The sequence below is a fragment of the Solenopsis invicta genome, chromosome 14, assembly GCF_016802725.1.
Source record: "Solenopsis invicta isolate M01_SB chromosome 14, UNIL_Sinv_3.0, whole genome shotgun sequence".
NCBI lineage: Eukaryota > Metazoa > Arthropoda > Insecta > Hymenoptera > Formicidae > Solenopsis > Solenopsis invicta.
The window spans coordinates 470,705-489,602 of record NC_052677.1 but is presented as its reverse complement, the minus strand read 5'-3'; the positions used below and the strand labels follow the sequence as shown (position 1 = coordinate 489,602).

The 18,898-nt window shown below is 33.2% G+C and overlaps 3 protein-coding genes across 3 annotated transcripts; 1 reads left to right on the top strand and 2 right to left on the bottom strand.

Moving 5' to 3' along the window:
- Positions 1-4,831: 4,831 nt before the first annotated feature.
- LOC105206953 (zinc finger MYM-type protein 5-like) lies at positions 4,832-6,151 on the bottom strand. Its single transcript, XM_011176404.1, has one exon. It carries the CDS (start codon positions 6,149-6,151, stop codon positions 4,832-4,834), a length of 1,320 nt encoding a protein of 439 aa, XP_011174706.1.
- A 5,973-nt stretch (positions 6,152-12,124) lies between these two features.
- LOC120359530 lies at positions 12,125-15,000 on the top strand. Its single transcript, XM_039457360.1, has 5 exons — positions 12,125-12,335; positions 12,442-12,579; positions 13,197-13,319; positions 13,428-13,564; positions 14,021-15,000. The coding sequence occupies exons 3-5, from the start codon at positions 13,229-13,231 to the stop codon at positions 14,309-14,311; spliced, it is 519 nt and encodes a 172-aa protein (XP_039313294.1). The 5' UTR covers positions 12,125-12,335; positions 12,442-12,579; positions 13,197-13,228; the 3' UTR covers positions 14,312-15,000.
- A 138-nt stretch (positions 15,001-15,138) lies between these two features.
- LOC105207501 (putative nuclease HARBI1) lies at positions 15,139-17,604 on the bottom strand. The gene is made up of 3 exons (XM_039457315.1): positions 17,179-17,604; positions 16,406-16,709; positions 15,139-16,206 (listed from the first exon to the last, which is right to left on the bottom strand). Exons 1-3 carry the CDS (start codon positions 17,179-17,181, stop codon positions 15,293-15,295), a joined length of 1,221 nt encoding a protein of 406 aa, XP_039313249.1. The 5' UTR covers positions 17,182-17,604; the 3' UTR covers positions 15,139-15,292.
- Between the last annotated feature and the right edge of the window lie 1,294 nt (positions 17,605-18,898).

Below are 18,898 nucleotides of genomic sequence, written 5' to 3'. Positions count from 1 at the left end.
CTCCATCCACCCCGCCTCCCGAGTCCGACGCCACCTCACGTACGGGGGTACGGTGCTCCGTGCCTCCACCAAGCGCACTTGGCGTGAGGGGGTGTCCCCCGGCGAACATTCGCGGTCTTAACCGCCTCGCGACGGTCCGCGCTACGAAGCTAACGAAGAAAACACGAATCCGTGTACACGCCGCGCTCACCGCTCCCCGCGCCGCGCTACCACCGAGCGTCACGGCCACAAAAACAAGGCCGCCGAGATTCGCCGAAAAACACGCGACTAAATTCGCCGAACCGCGTGTCGCACAACAGGTGCACCTGTAAACAGATTCCCGCGTATACAGACTACGCCGAGCCGAATTGCCGTGTCACGTCCGTCCGCGCGCTTAACCGATATAACTCTGAATATATGTATCGCGTCCGTCCGAGCGTCTAGGAAATTTAAGTATGTATCGCGTCCGTCCGAGCGTCTAGGAGAAGTAAGTTTGTGCCGCGTCCGTCCGCGCGTCTGGTAAATCTGAGTTCTACAAATCTGTATCACGTCGTCCGCGCGCTCGAACACAAGGCTCTGTACCGCATCCGTACAACCGCCGATGCCAATGTAAAAACGTCGAGTCGAATAAACACGTTGATATTTTTCTACCTCTAAGAAAAACGTCTAATTCCTCCAAGCGACCTTTCACGCCCGATCCTGTACCGTCGACCGTCCGTGCGCGAAACACGGTCGTTACAAGTATTATCTCTGTATTATTGAAAAATTTTCTTATTTCAACCCAAGTCGTATTTACTTAAAAATAAATAGCTTAAATTCAATCCAACCTAAATATATTTTGTACTACTTTTAACAAATAAAATGCAAATGATAGTATTAGATCGTCATAAATAATTTCCTTTTTTTACCCTTTGCTAACTTTTTCTAATTTCTCCAGGTGGCGACAAATAGTTGATCGTGATGTATTCAACGTTCCTGCTATATCTCTTGTTGTTTGACGTGGATTTTATTCTAATATTGCCTTTAAAAGTTATCGTAAAGGTCAGAAGGACGTCCAGCCCAAAGTTCGTCCTTTAAAATTGTATCTCCAGAACAAAATGTGACAAACTTCTAACTGCCCAATCTGTTATTAGACTTTTTCTGATCATACTGCATATTTTTTCAGCTGTCGCCTTAGCAATATTGCCTTATTTAAATTCCCAAAGCATCACATGACAAATATGCACTTTTTCACTTTCCATTTAAGAGATTATGAACAACAGTTTAATGAAACGTGTACCACACAAAACAGTTGTCAAAAGACTAACTAAACCCTTATCCATTTAGCGAAAGCAAAAACTCTTTTATTTCGGTGACTTATAATGGGTAAATACGAACATTGACATCCTACCTAGTTGCGTCGAAAGTTATTTATAACTCAACCTAATATCTTTATTTTTTAAATAAAACCTAAGTAACGGTATCTTTAATTCCTTTAAATTAAATTGTAACGAACCGCCTTCCGACCCCCCCCCCCGGACCGCCTAACCGTTCAAACCGTCCGGACGAACATCCGCCGGACGGCAGTTAAACGGTGTATAGCGCCTAATAAATATTGTACTATCGGAGCGAACGAGCGATCGCTCTCGCGCTCTCATCTTCGCGCGCACGCGCTCTCGTCCCCGCGCTATCCGCAGCCACGCTATGCGCGCGTGGTCCGAAGCGAGAGACCCGAGATCGAGTGGCGGGGATGCTGCTGCCGGACCGCTCCGCCGTAACACACCGCGTATCCCCCTCGCCACGATTCTTGGGTATATAAGGCGACGTTCGCCGGAGGCAGAGACCTGATCCGCTTCTGGCCGATCCGCCGAATAGAAGCTTCCCCAGGTTGTTATCGAGATCGAGCGCCTCGGTCTCTGCTAAGCCACTTAGCTAGCAACCGCTTCCGCCTCCGATCCTAGATCCGTTTCCCGACTCGTCGACCTGGGCTCAAGAACAACTTGGGCCCTGTCAAGCCACTTGACACGAAGGCGATTTTCCATCCGACCCGCCTCCCGAGTCCGACGCCACCTCACGTACAGGGGTACGGTGCTCCGTGCCTCCACCAAGCGCACTTGGCGTGAGGGGGTGTCCTCCGGCGATCATTCACGGTACTAACCGCCTCGCGACGGGCCGCGCGACGAACCGACAACAATACACAGATCCGTGTACGCTCACCGCACCTCGCGTCGCGTCTCACCCGAGCGTCACGGCCACAATAACAAGGCCGCCGAGATTCGGGGAAAAACCCGCGACTAAGTTCCGCGAACCGCGTCTCACGCGACAGGTGGACCCGATGTAAATAGATTCCCGTGTTTGTAGATAGTTTCCCGTACCGCATATACCGAGTCGATAACTACATCTTTAAGTCCGACTTTCTGTATCACGTCCGTCCGCGCGCTTAGCCGATTTAAGTTCTGAATGTCTGTATCGCGTCCGTCCGCGCGCTTAGATTCGAATCTCTGTATCGCGTCCGTCCGCTCGTTTAGCTGGTTTTCGAAACCCGCGTCTTGACCACCGCTCGAGCGCAGCTCCGGATTTTCCCGAGCTTCGTACCGGTAGCCGTACTGCGTACCGGCAACCACCGATGTAAATACACCAAATTTCTGTGGAATAAACACACTGACATTTACCACCTTAAAAAACGTCTAATTCCTCCAAGCGACCTTTCGCGCCCGTTCCTGTACCGTCGACCGTCCGTACGCGAAGTACGGTCGTTACAAAATTCAAGTGAAACTATCTGTTTATTTTTATTGAAAAATTTTTCTGTTCTACCCTACGTTGATTTACTTAATTTTAAAAAAATTCAATATATAACATTTAATCTCAAAGAATTAGTAAAGAAACAGAAAGAAAAAAGTTTATTAAAATAAAAAATTTTTAAACTACAAACACTTATTAAATAAAAAAAACAATGAAAAGAATTGACATAAGAATGAATGCGATAAATAAAACACTTGTAAAATATACGTTATAAAGTAATTAGGTAGCAAAGTAAGTTAAAGGTTAAGTTTTTTTAACATTTAAGTAACATTGTAAATCATTATAATTTTCTAAGTTACTATTATATTTTACATTATACTTAGACTATATTTAGCCTAAGTATAATGTAAAATATAATAGTAACTTAGAAATATCTAGCAGTGACAAGTTTTTGTAGTTTAAAAATTTTTTATTTCAATAAAATTGTCTCATTTCCGTTTTATCTTTAATTCTTTGAAATTAAATATTATATATTCTATTAAAACTTTTTTTAAGTTAAATACATCCACTGAGTTATAACAGGAAAAATATTCAATGAAAATACACAGATAGTATCACTTCAGGGCCGGTTTAAGAATCCGCGAGGCCTGTAGCACTAATAATAATGAGACCGTTTTTCAAGGATGTAAATCCTTGAGAAGAAAGAAAAAATTACCTTGGATTACTATATCATTCTGAAATTAATCAAGTTTATCTTTACATTTGTTAGTGTAACAAAATAAATAAATCTAGAATTTTTTAATTTAGTATGCTTTTATTAATCTTTTGTTAATTTCGTAATTGTCACGAAGCGTTTACGAGACTTGGCAACAGAAAACTCATCAATTATCTTCGTTGTGTTCATTTCTCTCAGCAACTCACGTTCAATACTCATCAATGAGAGGTTGTTCAGTCTTTTTTGACTCATAGTGGCTCTTACTTCGTTCTTGATGCGTTTCAATTTTGAAAAAGAGCGTTCACCACTGCAGTTGGTAACCATAGTGAGGTAAGTTTTCAACGCAATTTTGACATTAGGAAAACAAGAGTCGAAAGAATTATCAACTATAAGACGATACAATTTCAATTCGTAAAAGTCTTGTTGATATTCAGAAAAAACGACAACGAAGTCAGTTTTTAAGAGTTCACTAAACTGGATCAATTCCTCTTCAAACTCGCTTTCTACATCTTCGGAGTATGTTTGGATTAATTTTGAAGCACCAGTCTTGATTTCTTCTGTGGAAAGTGTTGGTAAGCACCGAAAAAGTCCAAATATATCATTTAATTTCGTGTATGCCATCTGTCTTTTTGACAGAGCAGCAACCAAACTATCAATAATGACCAGAAAAGTTTCAATTCTGAAAGTGTCGGATGGCGGCATGGATTCTATGTTGTCTTTATTTGAGGTAAATCCTTGGAAATGATCAAATTGGCGATTTCGTTGTCGTCTCCGTGAAACTTCCACGTGGTACTGTTGACAACCAGTGAGAACTTTTCCCTTATCCTCAATAACAGTGAATGTTGGTCGGAGAGCTTTGACATATCCATGCAAAGATTCGTATAGTGCACAAGCAGTGTTCAGGTCTTGATTTGACGACTGCAATGAAACACTGGTCATCTGAAATCTTTGTAGAATTTGATCCCACAGTACGATCATGATTTCTGTCTCTAATTTTTTCATGGTTATCAAGAGTCCACTAGCCTGTTGTTTGCAGTCGGCTTTGATATCAGTATCCTCGGCAATGTCTTTCAACACATTCCGGATAACAGAATAGTTTTTATGAAGGGCTGAAGTCGCATCTGCTCGAGCAGACCATCTAGTGTCAGACATTCTTTTGGGCAAAGGAAGGCGAGGTTTACAATGTGACAATGCGTTTACGAGTAGTCCCCATCGATAAGTGGAAGCAGAAAAGAACGTATAGAGATTTTCAATAAAGGTGAAAAAACGGACGGCTTCTGAACAATTTTCTGCAGCGCATTTCCCAACCAAATTCAGGGAATGTGCAAAACAGGGAATGTACTCAGCAAACTGACACTTCTCCTTGATGCGAGCTTGAAGTCCATTGTACTTACCACTCATATTACTAGTATTATCTTAGCTCTGACCTCTGCAATCTTTGATATCAATCCCACTATCTTTTAAAAAGTCGAATAAGCTATCGGCGAGCTGTGCAGAACGATGGCCTTCCATTTCTAAAAACTTAATAAATCTTTTGATTGGTCCAGAAGGTAAAACAAATCGCACAATCAAAGTAAGTTGGTCAACGTTTGATGTATCTGGTGTTGAATCTAATGAGACTGAATAATATTTGCACATCTTAATTTCGCTGATTATTTTATCAAGCATTCTAGTCCCAATCAGATTAATAAATTCTTCGCATACATCTTTGGATAGATATGATGTGTTACCTTTTCCTTTGTTCCCGTGAGTGTTAATATGCTCGGATAGAAAGGGGTCAAATTTAGCCAGTAGCTCTAATAATCCAAGATAATTACCATTCTGCGGGGAACCAAAAGTTTCATCACTTCTACGAAACGGAAGACCTCGTTCTGCTAAAAACTTCACAACTTCTACTACTCGCTCAAGTACTTTTCGCCAGTACTGTTCATTTTCCATTTGATTGACAAGTGCCGAATCAACACGCTCACCCTTTTTCTTTCGAGTTAACAAGGTTACAATGGCTTTTTTGTGCAAAATACTTTCTTCATGTCGAGATAATCCAATGTTGGCATTCTTCCAGTCGTCAAAACCTTCTTCAGCAAATTTACATGGTGATTCAAGGTTCATAACTTTGCACGGAAAACAAAATAGGCAGCCTTGGCTTGGTGAATAGCACAGCCAACTCCTTTCTTGTTTAGCATTTGTAAGTTTGTGGATCCTGGTAAAATAAGACATCTGACAAAACCTCGTTTTATTTTCACTTTTATAGTACCTTTTTGAAAAAGTGAAATCATAATTAACATTTCGACAGTCCTGGCTTCCTTTTGCAATCCAATATTCTTTTGCAGATTTGTCTAATTTCGAAGGCCACTTTCCTAGATTAGTAGAAAATATTTTATTATTTACAATCTCGTAATCCACATCTTTTGATGCAGTTGTTATTGCCATATCTTTCTCTTCTGCTGAACCCGGTACCAGTGTGTCTGTTTGTTCTAAATTTTTTACTTCTGAAAGATTAACTTCAAGAGTCGTGCTCCTCTTAGCCTTAACTGAAATTTCAATAGCTGATGCGGAGACAGAGGGAGATCTACTTAAAGAATCAGGCGTATCGCTGTACTGCTTTTGGAAAAAAGTAGTCAACTTCGGAATTTTTGACACAGTCATTAATTCCTTTTTTAATTTTTCTTCTTTAGCTTTCCGTTTAGCACTACCCGAAGGATGGTGGCGCCCAATATCTCGCTCACGACTTGTCATTTTTGTTCTGAATACCTACATAATATATAGAAGAATAATTTCTAACAATCAATATACATATCCGCTGGACAGGGAAGTCTACTCAGTTTTTGAACTTTTTAATTACTCAACCATTTATTTTAAAATTTTACCAGTAATTACATTTATTTAAAAAAAATCACATTTGTAATAGACATGAGAATATAGTAACGTGTAAAAAATAATAAATCGACATTTATTACTAATAAAATTAAATATTATTACTACAATTGCCCAAATTATAAACATTGACATATTAAAAGTAATTATATAAAATTCTCTTTAAATATAAAATGAATAAATTGATATATTTTATTTAACCGATGTCAAAAGTTTTCCTCGATGGAATTTAAAAAATTGGCCATTTGTAAAAATTCCCCATCAGCGGAATACCCAAATACATCTATCTAACATAATAATTTTTTTAATTTCAATTTTTACCAATAAAAACATTAAGTTTTAATGACAGACTTTGTATTTATATTTGGATTATAATTATAAATTATAAATATTTATTAAATTATAAAAAAATAATTCACATTCTCCGAAACATTATCTTCTGAGAATTTTTAAGACATTCTAAGAACTTATTGAAAGATATTTTTATCATAATCATGGAAAATACTTTCAAAGAAAAGTGTAAACAATTTTGATTTTAACATTTTTGTACGAGTTGAAGAAAATTCTCTTTTAATTTTTCTAATATAAAAAACTCTAATTAATCTTTCTGCATCATTGTCTAATTTTGATTGAATCTAATATATACTAATATAATAAATTGAATAAATTGATGATAATAATAAACAATACTAATTATAATATAGCAAAAATAATAAAATGTTCTTACCTGTTATTCTTTATTAATTTATTTAATCGATCTCTATTCTTAAACTATGATCGGATTATTGAGGAGGATTTCAGACTGTGGTCTGCGATACACATTTGTTAATAATTGAACAAATCAAAGATTGATTGCAACTATGAAAACCAATGATACCAGATTCGAGATGCGAGTAACACGCAATCGTAGTGAAGGGGACAACGGACACAAGCGCAAACCACGTATGTGAGCTCAGTGCTTATAGAAGCGCATATAGGAGAAGATGGCATTTGTTTTCTTCGCGTTCAAATGTCTATTGGATGAGGTCAATATTAGGGTCATGCGGGGGGAGAGGGGGTTCTTTTTCAACCTGCAAATGTTTAAGGCAATGCTGGAGTGACAGTGGAACTCACTCGACATCGGTACTGTAGATTTTTCTTTGATGAAAAGTCGAGCGATTCGCGGTCGCGCGCGTGTACGTGAGGGACGAAGAGTAAGGGGACCAGTAGGCCTTTTGTAACTCTTTAGCGACAATTCGGTATTGTTACAGTGTCGTTGCGCAGCTTTTCTACCATATATAATATCTACGCAATGACGCTGTAACGATACCGAATTATCATTACAAAGTTAGAGAATAGGCCTACAGGCTAGCGCTCTTTGTCAAACGCACTCACTATATAAATAACTATATTTTTATCATTTTTTTCCGTTTTTTATATCAAATTTTGTACAGCGCACTCCGTTATTGTCTTAAGAGGATTTTTCAATCCATGCCTTCAATAAAATATTTTTCGATCCGCGTATACAGACGACTCCAGCATCGCCTTAATGTCTATCTATTTCCTTTTCCTAGTTTTTATTTGATCTTTTTTAAAGATTTTTAATTTTTAATTTTTTCATACTGACTTCATCATAAAAATTTAATTTTTTTTTAATTAAAAAAAATTTTTTTGCAATCCTGTCGCGAGGCCCCCAAAAGCGCAAGGCCCGTAGCACGTGCTACATGTGCTACTGGAATAAACCGGCCCTGTATCACTTAAATTTTATTTAAACAAAATTAAAGATATTATTTGGGTTTTATTAACCTTTAAACACGTAAGTTGGTCTGAGAAACCCCATATGAAGTTTTAAACGCTTGCTGTGTAAAGATGGAATGAGACAGGTGGTTTGGACCAAGACGTAAAAAATGTTTGAAATCTCTTTTTTCGAGAAATATGGTTGATCAACTTTTTTGGTCAACTAGAATTTGAACGGTACGGCAGCAGCGTTTTGTTAGGGTCAATGCGATCCATATAGTGTGTAAGTAAAACTTTTTCTTGTATTTCACATAAAAAAGCTGAACAAAATACGTTTGAACAAGTCGGTTCGCGGATGTTACTTGCATATACTCTGTCTAAAGTCGGAATACTATAAAATGCTGTAGAAAAAGGAGTTTTTCCAAAATATATCATAAAACACATCAATTTTCAATTTTAGACATGATTTAATCAAAAATACCTCATATTCATTTTGTTACATAAATAAATTTTTTAATAGAAATGACAATATTTTTTTTTTAATTTTTTTAGAAAGTATGAATTTTTAGCCTTAAAACGCCGTATTGTAAAGTCCTTAAAAGTTGGTTCGAAGAAACGGAGATGGTACCTTAGGCCATCGGGTTTATTGAAAACCAACCCACACTGACCGCTGCAATGTTTGCGAAACGTTGGCAAAGTGCCCAACACGCACGTAGCATCTATCCAGAAACCCTCTCGGTTAACGATATCAACGGCCACAAAAGCCTCGAAACTGAAAAGTCCTTAAAAGTTTTTTGTTGCAAAGATATAATTTTTTTTTTTTAATAGATTTTTAGGTACCCAAAAATACCTCATATTCTCCACGTTACATAATTATATTTTTTAAAAAGAATGACTTTGCCAAATTTTATTTTGAAAGTGTAACTCTTTAATTTTAAAACGCCGTATTTAAAAATCCTTGAAAGTTTTTTGTTGCAAAAATTATGATTTTTTGAAGAAAAACTGGATTTTTGACCAATTTCTCATTTTTGCTTAATAGTTTTTTCTTTATAACTTCACAATAAATTATTTTTCGGCAATGCCGATTGTGCAGTTACACTCCTGAAATTCTGAATTTTCATTAAAAACAAATTGTAGAAAAATATTGATTGTAATCAAAGTTATAGTTTCTCAAAATTGAAAAAATCTCCCAGACCACAAAATGTGTTTCCGTATTTTACAAGATCGGTGTGTTTAAGAGTTAAAAAACTAAAGATATTATCACTTGCATTTTATTTGTTAAAAATAGTACAGCAGTTATTTCAAAGAGTCATATATTCTCTTCATAATTGGTGCAATTTAAAGCTTCCATATATTTTTTGAAAAAATACATTTAAGTTGGATTAAATTACACAATTTTAAGATATTATTTATTTTCAAATAAATTAAAATTTGTACAGCAGTTATTTCAAAGAGCTAGTTGTTTTCTTTATAATTGGTGCAATTTAAAGATTTCATACATTTTTGGGGGAAAATACAATTAGGTTGAATTTAATTTAAAATATTTATTTTTAAGTAAATATCACTTGAGTTAAGAATAGGAAGGTTTTTCAATGAGAATACAGAGATAGAACCACTTAGGTTTTGTATAGAAATTAAAGAGTACATGGGTTAGAATAGAAAATATTTTCAATGAGGATACAAAGATAGTACTATTTGGGTTTTGTGAAAAAGAATACGTCTACATACTTGGGGCCTTTTTCACCTTTTTATAAAAAAAATAAATTTTGTATTAATATCACGCGTTTTGTAGGGTTTCAATTCGATGATATTTCACAGAGTTTTTAATCTCATTTATACTTTACATTTTACAGTGTTTTTTTTATTTTTATTTTTGTTATTACAAATCTATTCTTTTATAATATAATTATTGTATAAAATTGAATATTTGGAAAGTGAATAAAGAAATACTGTGTCGCATAGAAAAATACAATATTTTAAAAGTTAATTATGTTACTCAACAATATCTTTAAAAAATATGACACGATTCTAGTATGACATACGTGACTTCTAGATGATTATTTTTCTTATCAATACATAAATTCTCCAAACGTAACATTTTCAACAATCCATTATACTTTAGAAAAATATATTTTTAAAATAAATAAAAATGTGGGTTAAAATAGGAAATATAACATACAATGACATGATTAAATTAATTTACGTGTACATTCAAATTAAGCGAACAGACGTGACATTTTCAACAGTACATTATACTTTAGAAAAGTACGTTTATAAATAAATTATAATGTAAGATATAATATACATTGATGTGCTTAAATTAATTTACGTGTATATTTAAGATAAGTAAACAGTCAAGACAAATAGATAGTATAAATATATTCATATGGATATATTATGTTCAGTCAGTGCAGAGTTTTGTTATAATCATATCTGTGCAATTTGCTAAATTGCTTGTATATTAAAATACAAAGGAAAGTTTGATCTTTGGAAATGATTATTAATCCGCTTATGCTGTTAGACTTTTATTGGTGCCTATAAGTTCAATATATCTAACAGAAACACCAGTAATTAAGGCAGAAATAGAATTAAAAGAAAAGATACAAAAATTATTGCTGGATAACAATAATTTTCATTTTAATGATTTGGAAGTAACGGAAGAAATCTATCTCAATTATCAAAAACCTTATAAATTATAATACATAGTTACAAAATAATTGAAGATGACGAAGAAGCATTGAATAAAGATAATTTAAATTCTCAAATTTATTCTTAAATGTTCAATGTTCAAATAATAATGCAGATTTTGACAATTCTTATAGAAGACGAGCTGTTGATTATTGGCGGAATTGGAACACTAATGAAAAAAGTGACAATCATAAATAGTATCGTTCTCTAAAACCAGTGCAAAGTAAATTTAAAAGTTTTATCTAAACGTCAGTTAAGACGGTTGGATGAACAATTACAATCAGGTGAAAATCATAAAGAAAAATTGTCTTACATCTTCAAATTTACAAATGATAAATTTACTGCAGCTGTTGAATCAGGATTCATGATTCATAATATCGATTTAAAAAAGTAAGCTTTTATAAACGTCATTTTTCTTTAAATTATTCGGAAGAACATCTTTCTGTACTTTAATAATCCTACTCAATTTATTGAAACTAAAGAATGCCAATTTTACAAAAACAGATAAATTTAAAACTATATTACATATAGTTTAAATGATTTGGACCAAGAGTACAAGAAACCTTGTTTAATCCAACAAATGTTACTGTAAAAACATTGAAATCTGTTAAAATAACATCAGGTAATTAAATTTTTCATGTATAACAGATTTTTAAATACTGTTATACTATTGAAAAATAATTTCATAAATAAAATAATATAATAAAGTAGCAATCCTTAGTTATCAATTATTATCCCTATAATATTTTATATTTTATTTAACAATCTAACGATAGCTGTAAAGGAAGTTATTGAAATAAAATTTATATTTCTTACAGATTATTTTAAATTACTGTTAGAAAAAGCTCATTTCCCACACATTAGTTCTAATAATAGCGTTCTTTTTATCGATTCATGGACATTGTCCCAATATTATTTCAGATTTAACACCTCCGAGAAAACATATTACTATCAAGAGGCGCGGTCGCGTCTCGTGCCAATTCAAAAAAAAAGCGAGAAAGACCGAAGCCTCTTTTACGCGAGTCAGCGAGTTCAAGCATAACGAGATTATTAGATCTCAGCAACGGCTGAACCGATCAAGTTCAAAGTCGTCTCATTCGATAGCTTGGGAAAAATTGCATATATAAAAGTGTTTTTATTTTTTCTCTCCGTGCCGTACAAGCGGAGATATCGCGATGCAAATTCTAATCTCTACATTTTTCTGTAAGATACGTCTCCTTGGTCGTCGCCTTCAGGAATTCTCCCTTTCACATTTTCGACATAGTGTGGCGCTCGCTACTACACTGGGTGCTTTCCAACAAGAGACACAGGCGACACTGTGTAACACAGTGTCTACATTGGTGCTTTCCAACTATGACACAGAGAGACACAGAGCGACACTGCAAAACACAGCTTGATCTTAAGTTTGGCCGTGTCAGCCATCAATAGTGCCAACACATTGGGCAAAAAAATTATTTTTTCAAGTGTGGTACTGATACACTTTAGTCATGTTTAGTTTTGCTTAACCTACAAAAAATAGTTTAAATCTTTCGTTTATGTTTGTTTCTTTACATGCTACATCTTGAAGAATTAGCACGCTGGACCTATATTTTTACAATGTCTTCGTGTTCGAATTATGTACCGGACCCAGAACTCTTAGATGGTAATCAATATTCATAATTTTTATTCAAGGAATTGTATAAGACTAAGAAACAATGCATTCGTTGATTATCCATTATTCGGACGTATTTCATCGAATTAATTTGCAGGTTTATTCTTTTGTCGGCATTGTTAAGAAGTTATTCCTACGTTGGATAATGTAAAATTCCACGCTTGTTTCGATGGAAAAGAAATTCTTCTTGAAGGGGAAAAAGAGCTATACTCACCTGCAGTGAATGAGATTCCCTGTAAGTCATTTGAAATCAAAATATATTTATTCTATAAATATAAAACAAAGGCTTTGTCAAAATATTCGCTGACGTTTTAATAAATTAAGAAATAAAAATAGGTATTTAATATATATTGCAATTGCAGTCAAAGTGGAGAAAATAAGAAAAATATATTAACCCCATGTAGGCAGTCGATGTAAAACTTCTAAGCTGAGCCATAATTATTAATTGTAAAAACAGTCTTATGTAAACGTTGTTGTATAACAAATTTATATTATATAGTAAAGGTTGAGTTAGTATAAAGAAATAGAAATAATTTATCATTGAAGTCAGAGATCATTTTCCTTGGTTAATTGAAATAGCGGATTCATCGGAGTTGAATAATAAAATCTGGCATTAATTCCGTTCGTGTTCTTTGAAATTGATAAAAATAGAACATTTTTTTTTAAAGAATAACTTTTATGCTCGAAACATGCTAAAAGCAGAAACCTATACAATTCGATTTATTTAACATTGCCCTAAGTCTTTAACATTCGTCTACTATATTGGCCTCCATGTGCATCTCGGGTAATAAAAAAATATAGCCGGGAATGAAATAACCAGTCTTAGATATAATTTACTTTAATTTATTGCAGTGTATAGTGATGACTCTTCAGAAACAGGTTTCATGATACATTCTATCGGCATGGAAGAGAACATGAATGAAGAGCAGGATTTAAATTATGAAAAACAACCTACAGTAAAGAATAAGGAAGCAGGTAAAACCATTATGATTAACTCAAATAGAAAGTATTTTGCCATATGATGGAAATTTTATAAGCATATATGTATATATTTATGTATTGTTATATATTAAATGTATACAGCTGCGATTTGGACGAACGAAGCTACATTAGCGTTGCTGGCATTGTATGAGTCGAAAATGGGCATGTTGGATCATCCCAAAAAGAAAACGAAAATATGGATAGCTATCGCAGATGGTCTAAAAGATTTCCAAATTGAAGTAAGATTAAAAAATTTATTTTATGTATATATATATATATATATATATATATATATATATATATATAAAAATAAATGTGTGCGTGTGTGTGTGTGTGTGTGTGTGTGTGTGTGTGTGTGTGTGTGTGTGTGTGTGTGTGTGTGTGTGCGTGCGTGCGTGCGTGCGTGTGCGCAGCATATAATTCAAGCACGACATATTTATCTTTTCCAAGTCTACTTATAACCATCTGAAATAAATGTTCAGTTATCTTTAATTATATATAGTTCGTTTTTATTATAAATTGAGATCGCCAAGTGATACCAATATCGTTACAAAATTATGTATTAAAATTTCTTAATGTATGTAAATTTCTAAATGTATTTTAAAATAACAGCTATTTTTGAAAGAGTTTATTTTCAAAATGCGTACATTAGTTAATTGTTATAATTTTTAAATTGTTGTTACTTCATATTACAGATGTCACCACAGCAAGTAAGATGGAAAATGAACGCCTTAACAAAACGGTACAAAGAATGTGTCGATAGCAATAATAAGACTGGAAGAGGTACTACTGAATTTCAGTGGTTTGACCAACTCGACGAAATTTTGGGAAATAATAAAAATACTGCTAAGCCGGCTTACACTGTTTCATCAAAATTATGTTCCGTTTCTACATCCAAGAATAAAAAAAATAGCATGACTGCTACTAAGGAACCAACTGAAAATAGAGGAAAAAAAAGGAGCTACCTGAATCTCATTTTAAAATAAAAAATGTACAGAATAAAGTTGTTCAAGAGATATGCCCGTCTAATATAGCAGCAAATGAGCAGTTTACTGAAAGCGTAAAATCAACAATACAGGCAGAGACGTTAGAAAAGTTACGAGACGAAAAACGCTTAAAACACGGAACTGGTTCAAACCTCGCTAAAACTAAAATTGAACTCGGAAAACAGTGGCAGCAGCATCTGCAAGATAAAGCCAAAAAAGAAATTGAAAAAGAGAAACGGTATAAGGACATGATTAAAAAAAAAGACGAATTGTTACAATTAAGGAAAAGGCAAATTAAACTGAAAGAAGAAGAACTACAACAGAAAAAAACTATCGCGAATAATAAAATAAAGGATAAAGAAAAGAGACATGCTGAAATATTAAACCTTGAAAAGGAAAAGTGTAAACTTTTATGTGCATACCTCAAAAAAGACGCGGATAATACATCTTCAAACAAGTATTCCGAATCTGATTCATCAGATTGATTGAGAAGTATCCATTGAAGGAGTCTTGATACCTCAATTAGAAGTCTTTTTAAACATTTTTTAGAAACCTTTTCAAATAAACATTTCTTAATTATAGGTTAAAACCACCGGATTAAGTTCTTTTTGTGTTATTAAGAAATTATATTTCAAATATTTAAAAGATGTTTTAATTTAAAAAACCAAACTGTGTTAGCCAAAGAAAAAGTGTTGGAAATATTATATAAATTTCAATGTTAAATGCGTTTAATTATAATTTGCTTAGTTGTATTACAGAAAAGTACAAATAACATAATAAAATAATTAAGAATATTTTCTTTATTTAATTAATTTGATAGTGCATAATTTTCGCGATCAACATTTTCGTTGGAAAACCTTAAAGCAGTATTGTGCAATAAAGTAATATTACAAACCATTATTAGAATATTATTATTAGAATATTATTATTTACAATTCCATTTGTTCGATGGTACGCAATTTTTGTTCTAAAATTTTGTTATCAGTTGGGAAACAACTCTCGAAAAAGTTGCATTCTACGATCTACTTGTATTCCCCAGTCAATATTTTCATTTGGTTCATTATTATTAGCATTTACTGCATCATTATCATTATATTCTACAAAATCATATGCATCATTTTCATCAATGCAATAATTGTGCAGGATACAAGCGCAAACAACTGTATTTGTGATAAAAGGCATATGTCGGTATTCATTAAAAAATTTTATTCGGCGAAAACGTCCTTTTAAATATCCAAATGCACGTTCGATTACCATACGTGTGGAAGAATGCAAAAAGTTAAATTCCTTTTGCTGTGGTGTTAAGTGACCGTTGTCTCGAAACGGAGGAACAAGCCATGATAATGAGGCATATGCTGAATCGCCAAGTATAAATGTATTCTCAGGAAAAAGTGTTTCTTTATTATGCACTGCTGTTTGATATAAAGGCGATCTTCTTAACACACGAGCATCATGCAAAGAACCAGGTTCACCGTAGTAAATATTAGTAAACTTCATATTTGCATCCACAACTCCTTGCAAAGTAATAGAGAAATACTTTTTCCTGTTACTATAATCTTTTTCATTGATGGACGGTTTTTCTATTCTTATCGCTGTTCCATCAATTGCCCCAATTACATTGTTAATACCTTTTTTAACTCTAAAACCTTCACGTACAGCAATATAATCTTCCTGTGGCCATCTAATTGTATCATTCATCTTTGTTAGTAGCCAATTCTGCACTCTACGTAAAATCCGAAATACAGAAGAGATGGAAATATCAAATCTGTCAGATATTGTACGCAGGGGCTCAGTGTTTGACATAAACCACAAGAAAAGTAAGAAGCTTAGTTTGGCTGAAATTGGTTTCATCCCAAATGTCTGTTTCGGCATATGTTCGGACTGTTCAAATTTATCTAAAACATCATTACATTTGGTTATTATTTAATTTCATATTAATCATATTATCATACTTTCATATTAATCATATTATCATACTTTCATATTAATCATATTATCATACTTTCTTATTAATTTATATTAATATGAATATTTACTACGTTAAAGTCAAATTATCACTGAATGATTTTTTCTTTTGTTAATTTTACATCTTACCAATTAAATGTAATGCTGTGCATCTTGATAACCGCAAATGTTCTTTAAATTCTTGTTCAGTCCACGAATCGACAATTTCGATATAATTATTAATCCGATGTCTTCTATTTCCGCTTGTCAAATATTCCATTAAAGGAAAATATAACATATCAACATCTTCATCACTAGTCGAAAAGGAAATTGAGGTGTCAGTACTAATATTCATGCTTGATTCTTTTGAGCTATCGTCCGTAGAGCTGCTATCATTTGCATTTGGTGCAGTTTTGCACAAGACAAACAGTATTTCTATTTTAATTCTCTGATTCTAAAAATATTTAATTATTGATTTTATTTTAATATATAATAGTTATCCATATTAATACAATATTTTATTATGCTTTAATATATCACTATGTTGATTTAACTTGTACATGAAATACTACTCTACAACGAACGAAATACATTATTATTTTTGTAATTATTTTTAAAGTCACATAAGTTTGTGTACCGAATACATTTTTTCGATTCACGAGAGCATGGAAAGTCGTGTCTACATTTGGGATATGTAAAACTATGATTACACACACCTTTAATATAGATTACACTTATAAGAATTTATATTACTGATCTTTTAAAGCTGTAAAAATATTTATAATTTGGTTAAGACTTAAAAGATTTTCGCACAATTTTTAGGTTAACTTTAAAATTTCTGACTCAAACTGTTAATTGATAAAATTTTCACGATTTATCTAAAATGTATTTCTCCATTGCAAATTTTACAAGAAAAAACTTACCATATTCGAAAATATACTTTTGTTTGCGAAATAATAATCCGATTTAACGGGTCTTGATCTGGATTTTCTACAGCTAAGTTTCTAATTCAATTTGAATCTGTGTTTTTTACTAGGTCACAGTCTTTTACGCACTCTAGTGACCGTGTTTGGTAACTTATTTGTTCCAATTAGACTACGCAACTGTGTTACACTGTGACTCTCTGTGTGACACTGTGTTACACTGTGGCACTCTTGTTGGAAAGCACCCACTATCAGCATCTATGCGGTCACGTGATGCACCATGTGATGTGCAGCTTGAGATATCCAAGGTCGCGTCTGTCACTGTATTTCTGACTTTTGGAGCTCAAGAACTCAGGATGCATATGTGACAGTAGTCTGTCAGTTCTTAATGAACAATTGGGAAGTAAAATCTTACTTTGACAACGGAAGAAGTCGAAGAACGTCATACGACCATTAATATTAGCGCTAGGATACTTGAAATTCTTTGTAAATGGGAAATTGATGGCAAAACTACAACTGTCGTTACAGACAATGCCATAAATATGATAAACGCTGTCAAAGCTCTACCAAAATTGACAATAAGTGAAGGGACAATGTGTGCAGCACATACCATGCAGCTTGCAATGTTAAAAGGATTGGAAATCGAAGAAATTGATAATTGTCAACCTTAGTTAAAATAGAAACAATTTTCAATACCAGATACCAAAATAATACCACTTGGATTTTGTAGAAAAAAATAAAAGATTGAGAAGTATACACACACACATACACACTTAACGCCTTTTTTTACTTTTTTTGAAAAGGTAATTTTGTGCTTTAAAATATACAGCATGAGGTAAAATCCGATAACAACAAAACTTTCATTAAATTAAAATTCATTACTTGTAATTTGAAAAATTATTCTGTCGATTCGTGATATAATGTGATCTAAAATGATTTCAGATTTTAAGAAAGATGAAATAAATTTCTTTCCTGCGTTTTTCACATTTTTTCTAAGTTTGCTCTGCTGTCATTCGTCATTATTTCATTGTCCCGTAATTAACGTAAAGACGGAAATATTTTAACCCTAATAATTTTGTACAATAATATTTAGAATTACAAATTACAATTACTTATTATACAATGTCAAATATAAATATTTAATTTAATTTTTTCATCTAACAAGAGAACGGTCACAGGTATCCAGTACCGATCTGATTCTTCTTAAAATATGTTGTTGCACGAAAATTTTAGAGACCCGTATTTTTTTATGTGGGCAAAATCTCATGTTTAAAGAATGAAACATTCCTTTAAAAAAAAACGGTATTTTTCTTTCGGGGCAAATATCGTCGAAAATATAAGAGATAGGAAAAATTTTTTTTACAAAAGTTGTACGGCTTAAAGAGTACTTTAAAGTTGTAAAGAAAACAAGTTTTTTTTCTTTAACAAAATATGTCCATTATCCAGCGTCTTTTTCAAATTAAAAAAATTTTTTTCAGCCAAATTAAAAGATATTTTTGTTCAAATCCAATCATATGTAATAAAAGTATCTTACAAAACACCATTTTTAAGAACTAATTATAAACGCCTCAGTATACACTATCCGTGTTCTTATGCATTCAATATGCGTAAGTAATTACTTCAAATTTAATTTTATATAATAATTATATTCTGGTATCCAAGCCGAATAAGGCCCATCTAACTTAATTTATTTTTTATAAATTCTATTTACAAAGATATT

Bases quoted from the DNA above. Each gene is read 5' to 3' on its own strand.
- LOC120359530 (XM_039457360.1), top strand. From the start codon at position 13,229: ATGATACATTCTATCGGCATGGAAGAGAACATGAATGAAGAGCAGGAT. The intron at 13,320-13,427 runs GTAAAACCATTA...AAATGTATACAG, and splicing joins AGTAAAGAATAAGGAAGCAG to CTGCGATTTGGACGAACGAA. The intron at 13,565-14,020 runs GTAAGATTAAAA...TTCATATTACAG, and splicing joins TAAAAGATTTCCAAATTGAA to ATGTCACCACAGCAAGTAAG.
- LOC105207501 (XM_039457315.1), bottom strand. The intron at 16,207-16,405 runs GTAAGATGTAAA...ATGATGTTTTAG, and splicing joins CACAGCATTACATTTAATTG to ATAAATTTGAACAGTCCGAA.
- LOC105206953 (XM_011176404.1), bottom strand. From the start codon at position 6,151: ATGACAAGTCGTGAGCGAGATATTGGGCGCCACCATCCTTCGGGTAGT.